Source organism: Batrachochytrium dendrobatidis (assembly GCF_000203795.2).
Source record: "Batrachochytrium dendrobatidis JAM81 unplaced genomic scaffold BATDEscaffold_1, whole genome shotgun sequence".
NCBI lineage: Eukaryota > Fungi > Chytridiomycota > Chytridiomycetes > Rhizophydiales > Batrachochytrium > Batrachochytrium dendrobatidis.
Window position 1 is genome coordinate 961,547 of NW_006281099.1, and position 18,014 is coordinate 979,560.

An 18,014-nucleotide genomic window follows, 5' to 3' on the forward strand; every position below is an offset into this window, starting at 1 on the left:
GCAGTTTTGATTGCAGACCACTGCAGCTGAGTTAATTCTGTCTTGGAATGCCAAGGTTTTCTACTTGACGCAGGACAGCAGGATACAGGTCGGGAGTAGGGTGAGGAGTGTGTTGATGGTTGGGAGGATTGGGAGCACTTGGAGGACAGAGCTTATTCTCCAAGCATTCGACAGCAACCTTTTCAGGGTGGTTGACAGCCTCTCTGTAGAGTTGGGGATAATCGTCAATGTGTCTGTCAGTAGCTTGTGCGTTGATACAACTCATCTTGACAGTTGGAATAAGAAACGACTGAACTCGACATACAAATACAAAGACTGAGTCACTGAGCAGTCCAGCTGGCTATGGTGTGAATCGCAACGCACAGGATCGACTGACTTGTTCATATGAGCTGAATGCAGTCCATTTGCAGTTGATGAAAACTTTACCTGTCGATCCACCACAACAGTTCTGGTCTTATTCTCGCATCTACTCATGAACGACTCTTTGGTAGAGTCTTTATCACTCCAGAAACTTCATGGTCTGACCGATATTCATCAGATTAAGGAGCAATTGGCTATTTTGAAGTTGGAAGAAGCTAATGTCGATGCTGATCTGGACTCTATCCTTCAAGGCCAACATCAACTGAATGTCACTCTGGACAAACTAGAATTGTTGAGGTATTGCTGCTCTATCCAGTATAGTTGATGGCTTGTTCAGTACTCTAATAAACATATTTCAGACCACAACTGCATTCGTTACGCACAGATACTGATGGGTTACTAAGAGTCATTGACAAGACTTGGAGTATTGCCCAGGGAATCAGCGATAAAGTCAGGCAACTGGATTTGGAGCAAGTGAGTCCATCTTGTTGTATGTCATCGTGTAGCCAACTGTCCTCATCCACATTTAAATACTAGTCGAGAGTTAAAACCACTTTGGAGCTGCTTCATGACATCCAAGAACTCAAGGTAAACACTCAATCTTGCTACTGTAATCAAGTTGAAGCTAATCGATTTTTATACATTCAAGATCTGCGCATATGGTGCTCACATGGCAATACTAGAGAATGATTATGAAATGGGTGCATCGTATATTCACAAATATCTGCAATTCAATGTGGTTCCTATTCAGGAAATATTCACCATAACTACTCTCCCACCAGAATCTACCAACACACTTTCCAATCCTGATTCGTCAATCACTAATATCCCTTCAAATCCTGATACCGATACGCTTGGGCTTCTTGGTCCTTCCCCAGTTACTCAATTAGAATCCGCTCAGGCTACTTTGACAAATATGGTCATGGAAGCATTTGAAACGGCCGCATGCAATGATAAGCCTGATGGTATTGTAAGATGCTTTAAGCTATTTCCTCTGATAGGTAAAGTAGATTTAGGCTTGGATTTGTTTTCTGCGCATATCTGTCGCACCGTATCTCGTAGTTGTCAGGATGGTATTCGTGCTGCAATCGAAGCCGGTATAGTAATCACTCCATTTGAATCCATTGCCTTTAGGCTTGGATCCAAAATCGCACTCATTTTTTTCAAATTTATAGGAAAACAAAAAATGGTTTATGTCGATCTTCTTACCAAGTTATTCGAGGCCATTGCAACCATGATTGATCGTCAAATCGATCTAGTAGAAACATATTATGGACCTGGTCGTATGTTGCCCGTAATGGTTCGTCTTCAGCGTGAGGCTGATATTCAATCTTCTATTATTTTGGGTGGTCTCAAAGAAACTCTCCAACTAGAACGAAAGGTATCGGTATTTGCTACATCATCAAAGCTGGAAACACGACTTGTAAACATACTGACTTGTCTGATTGCTGCATTCACACCAATAGGTCAAGGAAATTCAGCAGTATGAGAATCAAAATAGGCGCAAACCGCAGAAAGGCACATCAAATCTAACCGATACTCAACAAATGCAACCACCCGTGGATCCGCGCGAATTAGACTTGATTCTTGGTGAAATCACTACAGTGTGTCAAAAGGCATATTATTTTGACCGATTCTTGCGCATGCGTGCATCGGACCAAGTCAATACTCTCAAAGCAAATGCTAGCAGCGATAGTCTTTCTGAAAACGGCAAAGATGGGCTTATGCCAACAAGCAGCTTAAATGAGCAGATCCATATATTTATTGGATACTATATCTCTATCGAGGATTACTTTATACGTCAGAGCATTGAAAAGGTAGGTTGCTGCACTTGAATGTCTACTTTTGATATCACTAAACTCCAATCCAACACTAATCTATTTTCTGTGCATATATCTAGGCACTAAAGATTGATGAGCATGATGCTGCAAGTCTCACTTCTAGTTGTGTGGATGATGTGTTTTTTATCCTTGAAACAAGTATTCGTAGAGGAGTCTCTACTAGCAACACGGATTGTCTAGCTGCTCTCATCAACTCTATTGATCGTCTTCTTGAAGTTGAATTTATAAATGTTTTGCAGCGTCGTCTCTCGCAAGCCTTTACAAACAGCAGCGGAGGCATTGGCTTATCTGGAACTTCAGGTTCAAATCATGGCAGCGCATCTGCAGATCCAAAACAAATGTTTATTGTTACATTGAATAACATTGGTGTCAGCTGCGAATATACCATCAAGCTGGCCAAGGAAGTAGAAGAACTGGTCAACAAAACTTTTGGAGGAGTCACTCAAAGGGACCATGAGAAGATTAAAAGTTGTTTGGATGTGTTGACTGAGCACGCACACAAATTTCAAAACATTTTGCAGGTAATTACCATTATTTGTTTGTATTAACTCATGGCAGATACTATATCGATGCATTTGCTTACCATTTAATTGGGGTTTATTTCAAGACTTGGATTGAAAACTTTTTCAACCAAACCGTGAAACCCAGAATTCGTCCACTTATGCAGACAGTCTACTCTGACACCAAATATATCTTGTCAGAGGATGAATACAACCATCACGACGCGACCCAGACGTTTCTCAAACGATTTGCCAATGCTTTTACCAAGCTTGTTGCTTCCTACAAACAGTCTCTCACTGAAAGCAACTATGGGTTGATCATTAACTTGACTGTAGAAAGTATCGTCAAGGATTTTGAGCGGTACATTTTAGCATCAACCACTGCTAGCGGAGGTTCTGCAGGTGGTAATGGGGTAGCAGGTACTCCTGGTGTAAAGTTCAATCAGTTGGGTGCGCTAAGATTTGACAAGGACGTTAGAGGCATGACGGCAGTTCTGGCTGATACCACACAGTGGAGCATGCGTGATAAATTTAATAGACTAAGCCAGATTTCTATGGTGTTGAACGTCGAGTCAGTTGAAGAGGTCTACGAGTTTTGGGGTGTCAGGGCTGGACCTATCAGCTGGCGTTTGAGTTCTTCCGAGGTTCGCAAAATTCTTGGTCAAAGGTAAACCATCATTTGAAAATTGACTGTTTGGAGTGTTGTGCATTCATGCATATCTAATTCATTCTTGATATTTAGAATTGATTTTTCTGCTGATGCTATTGCCAAGTTGAACTTGTAAAAGCATTACTTGGTTTGACTTTTTTGTAATACAAGGAAGCTTGACAAATATAATCAGAAATACTTGATTTATAAAAAAATTACACCTATTTTTTGCTATTGGTTTGCTTTAGCTTGTTCATTCAATGACTTGATCAGTATCTGAGATATTCATATTTTCCATATCGTCAAGAAGATCATCCACATCAATTTCAGGGAAATCTTCTTCTGGCTCCTCTAAATCATCCATATCCGCGTCATCGGCTGGTTTGATTTGCTCGGGAGCTAAACATATCGGTTGGTGTTAATATCAAGTATTGATACGCAAAAAATGAGTCCCAATCCATCATACACAACATACCTTTGTAAAGATTGACCATATTACGCAGTTCAGGGTCCTCTTCAACATCTCGCAAGAATACTTCGTAATCAGCTTCGGTTTTAGATTTGTCTAGTTTTGTTCGGTTGACTTCTCCGTCTTCCTCCTTGACCAATCCCTTTAGTTTCCAGTTACGACGACGACGCTTCCTTCTTGCGTTTGGATACGATTTTCTTACAAGCACCACATCTGGAACCAATCCACGTCGATTGCTTGTCATAAGATGGTCGAAATTGTCATTGTTGAAATTAGCATTCGCAATAATGTATCCCTTGGCATGATCCCCTGCATTGAGAATGAATCCCAAATGTGTACGGACGATAAATGTTCGCGATAAATCGTTGGATCTGGAAACTTCTACTGTAGCCATTTGATGCTAAACACAATTCAAGGTTAAAATGGGTTATCACACTATTTGATTGCCAAAGACATTGGGTTGGATGGCTCTATGGATTTTAAATCTACATAAAAGTCAACTTACTCTGCCAAATTGACCTTCGAGTTGCACATCAATCACATAAAACTCGATCAAATCTTTGGTTTCACACAGAGTGGGAAACGGCGAGTCCCAAAATTGAGGTGCACGCATCTCAGCAGCTAAGACCAGAAGATAAGCATGTGTTAGATTCTGAAATGCAAACATGATGGCGCATTGTTTGGTCCATTAAAACAGTATATACGTACATTTTCCAGTAATAGGATCAGTGAATGTGACCACGTTGCTTACACGAGTGCATAGTGCCAATGGACTAATTTCAGAAAGTGTACGAGCCATTTTATGACTAAGACAAACCAAATCATCCTATAAACAATTTAGTCATTGAACGAGATTTAGTGCTTGAACTCGAATGGTTTTTACCAATAGTTGCATTCAAAACTACACACCTTGCAGATAGGAACGATTTCAACCGAGTAAGTAAATTTATAATCAGAAGTACCGGCATGAGTATCTGTTGAAATTAGCTGTTCAGAAGTTTTGGATTTAAGTGGAACAACCGAAGATAAAAATTCGACCATTTTGATAGCATGCGATCTCTGCGTATAATAAAAGTCCAAACCATCACGAAACTCCTTTATGTTGCTTGTGTCTTTATGGGCATTATGCTTGAGAATAAACTGTTCAAGCCACAGAAAAGTTCTCTTGTGCGCAACCTTGAGATAGAGTTGAGCCATATCAATGCATTAATATGGTTTGTGAAATGATAAGAGTCTGATGGTTCTGAAATCAATTACCTTTTGACGAAGCTGAACAACTGCCTTCCATGTCAACTGGGCATCCACACGAGTGCATTCTTCACAGTATTGGCCAGCAACAATATACTCAACAATAAACACCTGCTGTAAAATAGTTGATGCAAAGACCTATCAATTGAGCATTTAGATTTGTATTGGATAAAGCAGGGAATTCAATCATAAAATGAATCAGCAATGAAATTAAAATGATAAACTGGCTCTACTATGAGTCAATATTGAACATGAACTAAAAGACGGTTAAATCACCTCTTTTTGAATAGTTAGTTTGACCTTGATACGCTTGGAATGCGGCTCAGTCCAAGTGAAGCCTGCATCAACCAATCTGACTTTTGACAATCCTTTGAGTTTTCTCAAACACAAGGCAAGAAGCTCACGGCTTTCAAGTTCGCAAGCAACCCATATATTGGGTGGTTGAAGATACCGGTCACAACCTCTGCAGAAATGCACTGTAGCTTGTTTTGGGATTCCGTCAGTGATGTCCACATTTGCACGAACACATTCTATGCACATATTGGCTGCATTGGGCACAATCAGAGTACCACATGATGCACAGAGACTATTGATGGATTACATGAATAAAATAGGTAGTATTAGCTCCTGTCATTCCAGAATAGCAAGAAACGGCCTTTCTTGTACACCATTTCATGGGCCTACATTCGTTGCTCAGTTGCTTGAGGATTGTATATTTCCATGATGATAAATTGATATGATTGCTAAAATAAAGATTAAGCAATTGCTCGAGTCCTACGATGTAGCAATGCGCTGAGTCCAGTATAAAATACTGATGTTTTCAATCAGAAAATAAAAAAATATTTTTTAATTCGTATCCAAATCCTGAGGATGCGCATACAGTCGTGTAATTTTGATGAATCGCACATACTTGTGCAGTTATACACGTATATCTTTGCCATCCATCCCATTGGTTTTCAACTACTTTTAAAGTAGTATAACACATTTATATCATTCAATTTATAAATACTACAGATGGGAAAAAACCAAGCTAAAAAGCAAGATGTCCCTCTACACAAAATAATCATGGTGGGCTCAGGTGGTGTAGGCAAATCTGCTCTGACCCTTCAATACATGTACGGTGACTTTATCGAAGAGTATGACCCAACTAAAGCAGATTCGTACCGAAAAAAGGTGACTTTGGATTCACAAGAATCCTTTATTGATATTCTTGACACGGCTGGGCAAGAAGAGTATGCTGCCATTCGTGACAATTACTATAGGTCTGGCGAAGGATTTCTTTGCGTGTTTTCACTCTGCGAAGCCGAGTCATTTCGTCACACACAAGAGTTTCGTGACCAGATTATGCGAGTGTTGGATGATGAAAAGGTTCCGTTTATTCTTGTCGGAAATAAGGCTGACTTGGAATCTCAACGGCAAGTAACCACTAGAGAGTGTGAGGTCAAGGCCAAGGAGTGGGGATGCCAGTATATTGAGACTTCCGCCAAGACTAGGATGAATGTGGACGAAGCATTTACCAAGCTAATGAGGTGCATTCGCGATCGAAAGGATGAAAAGGGTGGTGGAAAGTCTGGAGTGAACAAGCAACCAAAGAAAAAAAGTGCATGTCTGATTCTATAGTGAGGATGCTTGTTTTTATGGTGGATGAGTGCAAATTTGACTTGCAGATTGCCTGATTGACTGTCATCCCAAGTAAATAAATAGATGTCGTTCAATCTTTGTTGGAGAATTCTAGCATGTACTGATGAATTAAATGGCGTTTAGCAACCGTCTAATGGATCTTGTTTTGTAAACCAAAACGGATGCCAGAAACAGATTCCCGACACTTGGCATGAGTTAAGATTCTATTCATGAATTTCCCCCAAAATCTAGTTCACTTGTAGTTGAATTCAAGTTAGTTTTGTATCTGGAAAACATATCAATGCTGGTTGATGGATTTCATCAATAGACTATATGCTATTATCCTATGCAATGATTAACAAACCTGCTATGTCTAACACTATTTATTTATTCCTCGCTGGTTATCTGCAACTTGAACTTGATATTTGGCAGCGCGCATATGGTAAGCTATTGTGGATCTTGAGCATTGAAGAGCCATTCCTGTATAGGATCAGTCGAGTGTTTTACTGTAAACACTTGTCCGTTACATTACTTTGAATAACATGTTCTTAGAGTACTCAACCATCACCCACCTCTGCTACAGAGGCAATACTCGGCAGCAGCCAACACCAGCAGTACGAGTCGCCTATTGCTACTACTACAGCTCTTCCATCTACTCTGAATCGAATCAGGATAGATGGTTCAACTCACACAGACCATTCTTTCTCTGAGCATGCTGTTGATAGTGCTGCTACAATGCACGTCGTCGAGCCCCTGGACAGATCCAACACCGAGTATAACTCTGCGGTGGAAGATTTGACACACCAGCTCCAACAACGGGGTGAGTGTTTAGTCCGAATGGATTCAGAGTATATAGTGTTGACTGAGGATTGTCAATTACTCCAATCGGATGAGACCACTGGTGCTGATTTTTAATTGAAATATACGATTGTAGATGTCGAGATTAGACAGCTAAGGACTCGATTGACTGAACAACAAGCATCTATGGCCCAAAAAGGTGAGCTAGCGACATACAGGTTGAATGGTGTAAATCCAGTGTGCCAACCTATCTGACCTGTGATCGTTTACAGAAAACCAGCACGCCTCGCAAATGGAAGAATTGCAAGCCAAAAATGCCAAACTGGAAGAGCTTGTACTATCACTGCGAGAATCCTTGGCAGAATCGAATTCAAAGCTTACCGTCTTGCCTACCTCTGGACGACCATTGGCACATGCAAGTAACATGCTATTGTCATCACATCCAACTACTGTATATATCTCGATGCATTGATAAATCCGATCCCGACTGATTTAAACTATATTGCATTGACTTTGTTGATTGTAATAGATGACAAAATGGAGAAGTAATCCACGCAACCCGATCCGCCAACCCAATGCTCAATCTTCAACTGAAAATCTCAACTCCAATGACGACAACAATTCTGTCAATCGGGACGAATTGCAGTTAAATGTTGTTCAAGTAAGTCTTGATTTGTTGATCCACACAATTTTTGATATCGTGTAGACCAATTTAATTTGTTATGTAGCCATCAAATGAAGATCTTACCAAGTCTGACTCGGTATCTCAACACAAACAGGTTCATTTTATTGCTTGCAGTCTTTTGTTGTTATTTTCAAGATTTGATTTGACTCGTTAGTTTGAAATAGGAGTCAGAGACGTCACAGGAAGCACTGCGCAAAAAGATGGTAGGAATGGGTGGTATGAACCCACTTCTTCCGCTAGGGTTCCATCCAGGTGCAATCAAGCTTCGACCATCATCTTCCATAAATCTAATTGATGGAAGCAGAGCAAGTGAAAGTAGTTTTTCTGGATCAGAAGTCTCTGAACCAGTAGTGCGAGCATGGCTGTACTCGGTTCTTGCAGATGAAGATTTGGCCCCAGACTCTGGCGTATCTCTCAGAGAATCTCTTCGTGACGGTAAACTTTTGTGCAAGTAAGCCTCATATACATAGCGTTTTTGTAATCCAACTTGATCGTCTTCTTACTGTGGTGTTTTTGAATTGTTGAATAGGCTGGCAAATGCAATAAGCTGCAAAGAGTCAATTAAGATCAATATGGGTCGGTTTCCAATTATGCATATGGAGAATATCGCAGGGTTTCTTGGTGTAGTAGAAAGTATGGGAATACCACGACATCAGCTGTTCAGTGCAAATGATTTGTACGACGGTACAGATATGCCACGGGTGGTACAGACTTTGGATACACTGAAAAAGGTTCATGACACTACTGGAAAGTCTTTATAAGACGGGTTGTGTGGTTTTGCTGATTGGTTCGGAAATCTTGGCAGTTTTTAGTATTTAAAAACAAACGCATCATTCGAGTTTTATAGTAACTGTTTTTGAATTAGTTATAACTATGCGAATATTGAGCAGCGATCAATACTGTTGAATGAATATAGTGGTGAAAATCCTAGTATTTAAGCCTGTTGATTTATTAAGCTGATTCAAGGTCAAGTGTACTCAAACTAGCGCAGTTGTTTGCATCAGTCTACATTTGCAACACTCGACTTTGTAACGATGAGTATACAGAGTATATATTTGTAACCGTACTCGCGTAAAATGGAACACTAATCAAGGATGATACAATGCATGATAAACAGTCTGATTGATGTCAGTTTACTGGACAGCATTGTATTCTTTCGAATCATTGTTTGGAAACAGTTTTTAGTGTTTAGCATTCAAAACATGATTTTTTATGGATTTCTACTTTCATGTGAGGGCTTTATCAAGCACACATGTCTCGACCAACAATCTGTTAGACATGGTTTACCAACCATTCAACACATGTCGCACAGATTGGAGTTGTATATTGTTCATTCTTGAATACTGCAGAAAACAACTCGATCACAACAAAGAATGAGTTCGTTTGTCGAGCAACTTCAGACACTAAAGAATTGGGTTCTACCAAGGTCAATGTCCAGTACTAAGCAACGAATATTCAACCATTATCTATTTCCAATCAGACTGCAAGATGAATAAAGGCTCCGACTGCATATAAATACAAGTATTGTATTTTACGTGAATGCAATTTAAATAGAAAGCGTCGGGTTTCTAGCGGGAAGGCAAGATCTGAGTTTAACTCTTGTTAATATACGTAGCAGTAGTCTTATTCTTTCCGACTTGGGATTTTCTCTTAAAGTACCTTTGGACCTACTAGATATCTATCAATACACTCGACTTGAAGTCCGATATACAATACTTGAATGTCGTCGCCCTTTAGACTGCTGAATATGGCATGGGCAAATGGACCGTGTGGACCGTGTGGACCACTACAACATAGCAACATTTCGCCTGTAGCTACACCAGTACAAGTACAGGGTGTGCCTAATTATCTAACCATTGATATAGATAAAGTAGAAGAAAGTGCGAGTACAGACACGAATATGAACTCGAGCAATAATGTAGCGTATAGCACTGCAACAGCATATACCGACGGAGATGCATCAATGCCAATGGATTTTTCACCCGCTGCCGAAAACACTAGTCCCTTCGTATATGCTCATGCAAGTAGTTGTGGCATAAATAAGGATGAAAAAGCATCAGATACTATTCATACTATTAGAAATGCTGGCAGCCGTTCTACCCAACAACAAATGCATCAAGAACATGTTTCGATTGAATCTGTAGATATCCATGTGCAGCCGACCAGCGTGACGTGTACTCAGCAGTCATCCATGGCTGGTACTGCGTCCGTTTCTGATTCTCCTGTTTCTAATCATCCAAACCTTGGCAATGTTTTACGGATTAACCAAAACTATCAAGCAGCAGAAAATTTGGTGGTGCAGCCGTCGGTCATGAATCCAAGTGGAAAATCACTAGAGGTATAGTTTTACGATATTTTACACTAATGCAAGCATACCATATTCTAGTTGACTCGGAAAACTACTTTCCTATCGAGAATCTGCCGTCTTAATGTGAAATCCAGTCTTGCATATCTAATCAAACGATATTTTTTATAATATCCTGAAATTAATACAGGAACATAAGCGCATTTTGAACAACTCTCCATCCACTCCAAGATCAATCACAGGATCAAAAAAGCGATTGGCTGCATTTCATCGACAGATTCAGCAGCAAGATATACAGAATGCATTGCATTATAAAGGAGCTCATGCACAACCTATATCGGCTACTCGTTCAGCAGAATCTCTATCAAGTGAATGTTTATATCAAAACTTTATATCTGAAAATCCAAGCGAGCAACTGGTAAGTGTTTTGGTTTATCCATTATAATTATGCAAATTAGAACCAGATTGATCATTACTAAAGTTATTTTCATGGCTGGCGTTGGTTTAATTGGTAGACTGTATTGTATAAAACACTTCAAAGCGATTTAAAAAACGCCGCACTCAATACTGATATGCTTGGTATGATTTTACAAACTTACGGAGTCCCGGTCTCATTTCGTGGGCGGTTAATGGAGCGATGCGTCGAGATTTTTAATATGATGAATGCTGATGGTCAAAATCACTTGGCTAATACGGTACCGCAAATCCATTGGTGCCACGTTGCTCGGTAAGCATTCCATGTAAAAAAAAGAACAGTGTAATGTGAAACGTTTTAAAACACTCTTACTTATATATTTTTATTGATCTACAGCTTGTGGAAGACACTTTTATGGGAGACTTTGGATGTTGATCAGCGATGTTTTGCATTGCTTAAACCCTCTAGTTGCAATCATCTTCTGCAGGTGCATATCGAAACTGCTGTGGCTGATGTGATTCGTGACCTGCCTTCGTTTGCATTTTTGGTTTCGTCGCAGTCATTCATGAGCAGATATGGTAAAATGCCATATCTGCAGTTGGAGTTTTTGAAGCATGTGTTATTAATCATACTATTTTTTTAAAATTATTCAAGTCGAAACGGTTGCTACTAGACTATTTTTGATGAAATCGTCAAGTTTCAGTCCAACAATGACATTGCGAGAGTTTCGAAAATTAGAGTTTGTACTACAAATCAGCCAGCTCGAAAGATGCGCGACTTGCCTTGAGCCCAGTGTAAGTTTCAGATTAAGCCTATAGCTTACCGGCTAAAGACTGCCAATACTAACCTATGCCATTACAATATTATGTAGGTGCCACGAGCGTTTTCATATAAAGACTTTTATGTCATTTACTGTAAATTTTGGGAGCTGGATCTCGATCATGACATGGTAATGACAAATTTCTAGTTTAAACTTGACATTCGTACAAAATATGCTTTGTATTCCTGTTGGTTGTATTTGAAAACATTAACATACTTTTTTAGATTTTACTTCCAACAGATATTCAACGATTCGAAAACTACTCATTGTCTCCACTCATGGTATCAAGAATTTTTCAGTGGAATCAAATACGTGCTCTTCAAAAACCATCAAATAGTACAACCATGGACTTTCGTGAATTTGTTGGTATGTCTAATTTCAAGTATGATTGTGCATAGTTGAGCCAAATCTATGAATATTTTACTAAATTGTATTTTTATGATCGCCTATGCAATAGTCTTTATCATATGCGTGATGGGGAAAACTACTGATTATGCACTAGTATATTGGTTCAGATGCCTTGATTTGGATGGCGATGGTGTTTTGTCTTTAATGGAGCTTGAATCATTTTGGTTTAATCAAACTCGGCGGATACGTGAACAATATTCGCTGGTGGATTTCTTTTCCATAGTGTGCGTATCTCTACATTGTATTTAAGCTGTTTAATGCATGGATCACTCATTTTTGTGCTTTCCTGTTGACAATTTAGATCCGATATGCTTCTTCTTGGTGAAAGATCACATATTTTACTATCCGACTTCAAAAAAAACCGTGATAATACTGGAATATTTTTGGATCTGTTGTTTGATTCCCAACAACGCATCGAGTTTTTACGGCGAACCAGCGATATTGCATTTCGTAGAAGGGTAAATATAGTTTGGTTTAGTCTGATGTAAAGCTATACTTTTTTCCAAACTGACTATTTTACTGTTTAATTTCAATTCGAATATACTACAAATTGACAATATAGGATGAGGTATGGACAAATGTATCCGTTTTTTGTGCCAATCATGATAAACCGAGTGGTACTATTGATTCCTGGGAAGTGAGGCGTATTAAGCTGCAGTGAGTATATTTTTATGTCTTGATTTGTTTTGGGTGTTTAATCCTAACCATTTTATTTAAACACTGATGAACAAACGGCTAAATTAGTGGATGGGACAAGTTTAGCGAAAAATGCTATCGTAAAATGACACAAACTAGATTAATCAGCGATACTTTTACTAATATTGGCTGCACCACCGATTCATCTGTTAACCTGAATACATCTCTTTATTCGCCTACTGTAAATCAACAATACGGGACATGTCCTAGTATTGAAATTGATCGTGAAGAGGACGGCAGCAACCCAAATGGATTTGATCCTGAAAATCTGGTACGACCCATGCACTACGATGGTGAGAGATCCGAGTCAGATGGAGGTAGCAGAGTGTTATTTAGCGACATTACAGACATGATTGCTACCACATGCAGTAATACAGGTGTCTTGGATGCTTCAAGCGATGCCACCTCCGCAATGGCTATGGATACAGCTTTGACTGTGAGTAGTATGCCCAATATTACTGCTACACCTCTACATACAGCTCAGCACACCATGATGTATGTATATTCGAACACACCTCGCACATCGTCGCTGCCTGTCTCGCGACCATCGCGTGTGATATTTACAGACAGCCAGGTCCAGCCTATACCCAAACCACCACTCATTGCAACAAGTGCCGAGCCCCATCCAACCGGTGCTGGGTTGATTTCTAATGCCCAAGATAGCGGTATTTCTCTTGTATCGTCTGTAAATTTTGGCAAAAAATCCACAACCAGCCTTCAAACCATTGATTAATGCAACCTATATTCATGGAAAACATATTTGCAAAAGATTTCCAAAGAGTCTTGCAAGATTGTTGGTTTTTTGTTGAGCTGCATACTCTTTTGAGTTGCTTTTGTTTTTTGGTGCACGGGCATTGCATACCTTTAAAGCTTTCGACTATGTATCTAGTATCTTTCAATTTCTACATAATTTTCAATCCTTCACGCCTAGCCTATAGCCTTTTCATCGACTTTTTAAATGAATGTTTATATCTCACACTTGTTCATTTTGTTTTGTCAATGGCCTTGCTTTAGTGGTTGCTCATTAAAATATACATTTGATTCGGGATATTTCCAGGTCAGCGTGCTAATAATGAATCATCCTGTACATTTGTAATGATTGGGATCACATTGCTTGAATTTTGAGACTGGTTAGCAAAGTGTTTACCATTGTAAATTATTTGTGCGCCAATCTATACAATGCAATTCATAGTAACCATGTCCATCTAAAAAGCTTATGAACAACTTTATTGCAACTGCTTTTTATCTCTTTTGGCCTTAATTTTGGCTTGCTTGGCACGAATTCTACCCATCAAGTCTTTAGGATCATTGATGCCACTTGAAATTCCGCTTTTACCAGATATGCCACGAGCCTTGTCAAGTAACGTTTTGGCAATTTCCTCACCATCCGTCATTTTTCGCTTTTTGGTCGATTTGTCGTTTTTAATATTCACAATATTTGAGCCTCCATTGATGGTCAAATCTTGCCAATCTTGGTCATCTCCTCCAATTTCAAATCTACATGGATTCAAAAGGAATAGAATAAGTTATATAAATCCAACTTTGTGTAATAGAGCATATGGGTTTACTTTACCTGGAGAGATTGAGAGAATTGATCATCTCGCGCTGTTTCTCTTTAAACTGACTCATGGCTTCATTTCCAGCCTCATCCAAATCCTCATCCAAAGTCATTTTGATGGGATCCCAAGCCTCATCGTCCAGCATATCCCTTGCTTCAGAATTCGATCCATTCATGTCCGACTTGAATACTTTGGAATTGTCAATCTTGCTATTCACATCTTGTGTAACACCCATTTCAACCAGCCCATTTAGATATATACTAAATTTTTTAACCGCTTTTCCAAACAGTGCCAAAATTTGACTAACAGGCAATCCGAGTTCAACTTCCAACTCTTCGACTGTTTTTTTCTGCATGCCGATACCAATAAAAATCGATGCTTGGACAGCTGAAAGTGCTGGCGGTTTTACTTCGTTGCCCATACCACCATCAGATAGCGATTTCCAGCCAGACATGTCTTGCATAAAATATCCACGAGACAGTTGAGGAATCAAATCAATAATAACATGGTAGTCGAGCAGGTTTTGTGTGTAGGAATCGAGCCGCTTTAAATCAAACGGTGTGTATCTCCGGTGCACCTGTTCAGCAGAGTTGATACGGTTATCGCTAAAAAGTTTTCTAGTAGTGTCATGGTGATCAACATCATCTGTATCAGTGGAAGACATTCCAGGTGATAGTTTTACGCCTGTAGCATCAATAATACTTAATACCATTTGAGGCAAAAAAGTACGAAACTGGAATGCCAAAAGCTCAAGAAATCGACGACGAAAATCCCATGAAAACTCTTTTAGCCAAGTATTGCTGCCTATTTGTACCTGTCCACCACTGCGATGCACTTGCTTCAACATAATGCATGTATGTTCTCCAGTCAGGTCGTTGGAAGTTTGACGCATATAAACCGGAGCAAACCCAGCACGTTTCCAAAATTTGTGAAGAGACGAAGTGATGCCATAAGAAACACCGAGCCAATGAAGGTGTTCGCGTGGTGGACGTTCAGAAAGTTTCAACAAAAGTGGAGGCATTTTTGCTGGATCGCGAATAGAAACAGCATCAGTTTTAAGAGATGCATTGGAAAGCTCCTGATCAGATACACGAGTAAACTCTTCTTTGACAACGGTCTGCACTTCACTAAGCGACTGGATTTTACCACTATAGTATGCTTCCATTTGTTCCACGGCACGTGCACCATATCCCATGCCAGTGTAGTCTGGATGAGTAGCAATACGCACAATACGTGCACCAGAGAGAGAGGCAAAATCATCGTCTTGGAACTGTTGAGTGACGACCCAGGGAATAAGATCTCCAGATGCACGCACACCACGGGAAAGCGATGCAAGCGCAGATCCTTTAGCAATGGTTCCTTCCATACATACTTGGACAACACATAAAGGCTCTGGAAGTACATTTACATTGCGCTCATCAATGGGTGGAAGAAGGACAAACAGATGATGAGCAGGCGCATCACTTAGCAACTGCAAATCGTTGGGACTGTTTTTGTAGTGGCTAGCAACATATAGCGACATCATCATTTGCAAAAAGGCTTCAGATACGGGATGGTAGCTGAAAAGTGTATCACGATTAACATAGTAGAGTTCACACTTGGATGGGTGTGGACATCCTGAAGCAATACGGGATTTGGAACTAGCTGGAGTGCAGCAGTCCAAACACAGCAGTTTGTTGAGCCAAGACTCTACAGGATCTTTGATATTATAACGAATAGGCTCTTCCAATTTAATCTCGCGAAGAGAGCGACTAGAGGCAGCAGCAGAACCAAAAGCATGAGAGGTAGATCCATTAGTAGTTACAGCGGCAGAATCAACACCGGAAGACTTTTCTTTGCCATCGCGACCGACTATAATACTATTGGATTTTTCAGCCTTGTTTCCATCAAATCCACGAGACTGTTCACGCAGCTGTTGTATCAATTTTAACGAAAGAGATCGACCAGTTCCCTCGTATCCATTGATAGTGGATGCCATAAATACCAAATAAGGACCAAGCAACTTTTTGACAACAGGGAGCGGAATAGCAGCAGCTTCGTCAATCACTAAAAGTTCAGCTTGTGCAAGTATACCAAAATCAGAAGGTTGAATCCATTGAATAGTTTGACGATGATCACGGAAAAAGTTGACACGAACAATCGACTTTTGAAATGCAGGGTTTGTTGACTGGATAATATCATAGTCCAAATGCTCCTCGTACCCAAGTGCATCGAATCCTTTAAATATGAATTCAAAAAGAGTTTTGATGTTTTCAGGACTGGGGGAGGTGATGAAAATGTTTGAATAGCCGTACGAAATAGCAGAGGCAATAGCAATACCGAGGGAAGCAGATTTTCCACGACCACGAGATGCAGTGAGTGTGACAGTGGATCGAAGTGTTTTTTCGGCAATTGCCTCGATAAACGTAAGTACTGCTCGTGCCTGATCCAAAGTCTTTGCGCAGCCAACCAACGATCCTACAGGCTGAGTATCCTTGAGAGATTCTTTTAGCTCAGCGAGTTCAATCTGTGGTGGAGTTAGTAGTGTAGAATCGTCTGCTGCACGAGGAAGTGGCTTTACGTTCTTTCCAGCGCTCAAAGGCAAAACATTGAGTTCATCGTCAAGAACCAAACACGTTTCGCATCCACCAAGCGACAGAATGAAGCGTTCATTGAATCTGGCAACTGTGTCTTGATGAGATTCAGTTCTATATCTACTATGTACATCCATAGTCATGGTGTAGAGCTGCTTGAGAGAAGTCATGGTTTTGAGCAAAAGGACAACGATGCCACCTCCTTCAACGGTCTCTATGGTGCGAGCAAGTAAATTCGGAGTCAGAGCCTCAAAATCCTGCAAAACACACATTCCAAATGTATTTCCAAGAATCTTTTCGGTTTCTTTGTAGTAGGCATATCGAATTGAAGTGGACGACACAAACAACTCAAACGGATCATCCTCGTCCGGATCTCTGGCTCCTCTAGCAATCTGCTTCTTGATCTGACCCATTCTCTTTTTGCGATTGCTAAAAACATGCATTTTGCATAAATATATTGGGTCCATATTAGTAAATATACCAGATTTAAAAGGCTGGATTTCATTCTCATTGCTGAAACCATGGTCTTAAACTATAAGTAAAAAATCAAACATACCTGCTAAACCCAAGTTCTTTCTTGTAGCACCATAGTACAGAAGGACGTGAAGCAACTCTGGCTTTGGAGAGTAAATAATATAGAGTAACTACCTGATCACGACCTTTGTCGCCGACCAGTACAAAAAAGGAGCGATGGTTGGTCTGTACGCCATTGGAAATCAAAGAAGGAATGCGGGAATCTAGCTTTTTACGTTGAGAATTTTTGCTTGATGAGGTCTTCAAAGTACTCTTTCCAGCATCATCAGTGGTTTCTCCTGCCATTTTAAAGGATAGTCGTTTATGGCTTGAGGGAAAAAAAATTAATTCAGAAATTGATAAAATAGAAAAAATTCAGCCAATCAAAACATGAAATCTTGGCAGTTGAACAGCGCTCGCAGGAGCAGTTGACCTGCAAGCCAACACATCGTAGATTGCCATCAGCAAAAAGAAGCTTATTTGGATAGACTGAAGTGTATCACATAGTATAAAGACAATGGCAAACTCAGCAATTATCGCAAGACGATGGATGTC

The 18,014-nt window shown here is 40.0% G+C and overlaps 7 protein-coding genes across 7 annotated transcripts; 4 read left to right on the top strand and 3 right to left on the bottom strand.

The window, feature by feature from the left end:
* Window positions 1-31: 31 nt before the first annotated feature.
* On the bottom strand, window positions 32-265 carry BATDEDRAFT_85552 (uncharacterized protein; the record flags this gene model as incomplete). The annotated part of the gene is made up of 1 exon (XM_006676204.1): window positions 32-265. One exon carries the CDS (start codon window positions 263-265, stop codon window positions 32-34), a length of 234 nt encoding a protein of 77 aa, XP_006676267.1.
* Window positions 266-472: 207 nt separating this feature from the next.
* BATDEDRAFT_84620 (Golgi transport complex subunit COG4) lies at window positions 473-3,573 on the top strand (the record flags this gene model as incomplete). Its single annotated transcript, XM_006675916.1, has 9 exons — window positions 473-657; window positions 720-834; window positions 898-948; window positions 1,010-1,457; window positions 1,536-1,741; window positions 1,827-2,177; window positions 2,261-2,722; window positions 2,809-3,368; window positions 3,444-3,573. The coding sequence occupies 9 exons, from the start codon at window positions 473-475 to the stop codon at window positions 3,484-3,486; spliced, it is 2,421 nt and encodes an 806-aa protein (XP_006675979.1). The 3' UTR covers window positions 3,487-3,573.
* Window positions 3,574-3,721: 148 nt separating this feature from the next.
* On the bottom strand, window positions 3,722-5,658 carry BATDEDRAFT_8015 (ribosome-binding protein NMD3; the record flags this gene model as incomplete). Its single annotated transcript, XM_006674897.1, has 6 exons — window positions 3,722-4,219; window positions 4,325-4,440; window positions 4,528-4,645; window positions 4,729-4,995; window positions 5,077-5,205; window positions 5,344-5,658. Coding segments are annotated over 6 exons (1,443 nt in total), but the record flags the coding sequence as incomplete, so codon positions are not given.
* Window positions 5,659-6,081: 423 nt separating this feature from the next.
* Window positions 6,082-6,687, top strand: BATDEDRAFT_9091 (uncharacterized protein; the record flags this gene model as incomplete). The annotated part of the gene is made up of 1 exon (XM_006675013.1): window positions 6,082-6,687. One exon carries the CDS (start codon window positions 6,082-6,084, stop codon window positions 6,685-6,687), a length of 606 nt encoding a protein of 201 aa, XP_006675076.1.
* A 551-nt stretch (window positions 6,688-7,238) lies between these two features.
* BATDEDRAFT_36380 (uncharacterized protein) lies at window positions 7,239-9,102 on the top strand. The gene is made up of 7 exons (XM_006675780.1): window positions 7,239-7,507; window positions 7,622-7,684; window positions 7,758-7,900; window positions 8,015-8,146; window positions 8,214-8,264; window positions 8,335-8,621; window positions 8,700-9,102. The coding sequence occupies exons 1-7, from the start codon at window positions 7,423-7,425 to the stop codon at window positions 8,929-8,931; spliced, it is 993 nt and encodes a 330-aa protein (XP_006675843.1). The 5' UTR covers window positions 7,239-7,422; the 3' UTR covers window positions 8,932-9,102.
* An 815-nt stretch (window positions 9,103-9,917) lies between these two features.
* Window positions 9,918-13,547, top strand: BATDEDRAFT_21457 (uncharacterized protein; the record flags this gene model as incomplete). Its single annotated transcript, XM_006675229.1, has 11 exons — window positions 9,918-10,508; window positions 10,666-10,893; window positions 10,991-11,202; window positions 11,287-11,468; window positions 11,545-11,684; window positions 11,762-11,839; window positions 11,935-12,076; window positions 12,168-12,342; window positions 12,420-12,576; window positions 12,681-12,775; window positions 12,863-13,547. 11 exons carry the CDS (start codon window positions 9,918-9,920, stop codon window positions 13,545-13,547), a joined length of 2,685 nt encoding a protein of 894 aa, XP_006675292.1.
* Window positions 13,548-14,383: 836 nt separating this feature from the next.
* BATDEDRAFT_29142 (ribosome biosynthesis protein KRE33) lies at window positions 14,384-17,921 on the bottom strand (the record flags this gene model as incomplete). Its single annotated transcript, XM_006675560.1, has 5 exons — window positions 14,384-14,950; window positions 15,014-16,124; window positions 16,203-17,375; window positions 17,503-17,687; window positions 17,907-17,921. 5 exons carry the CDS (start codon window positions 17,919-17,921, stop codon window positions 14,384-14,386), a joined length of 3,051 nt encoding a protein of 1,016 aa, XP_006675623.1.
* Between the last annotated feature and the right edge of the window lie 93 nt (window positions 17,922-18,014).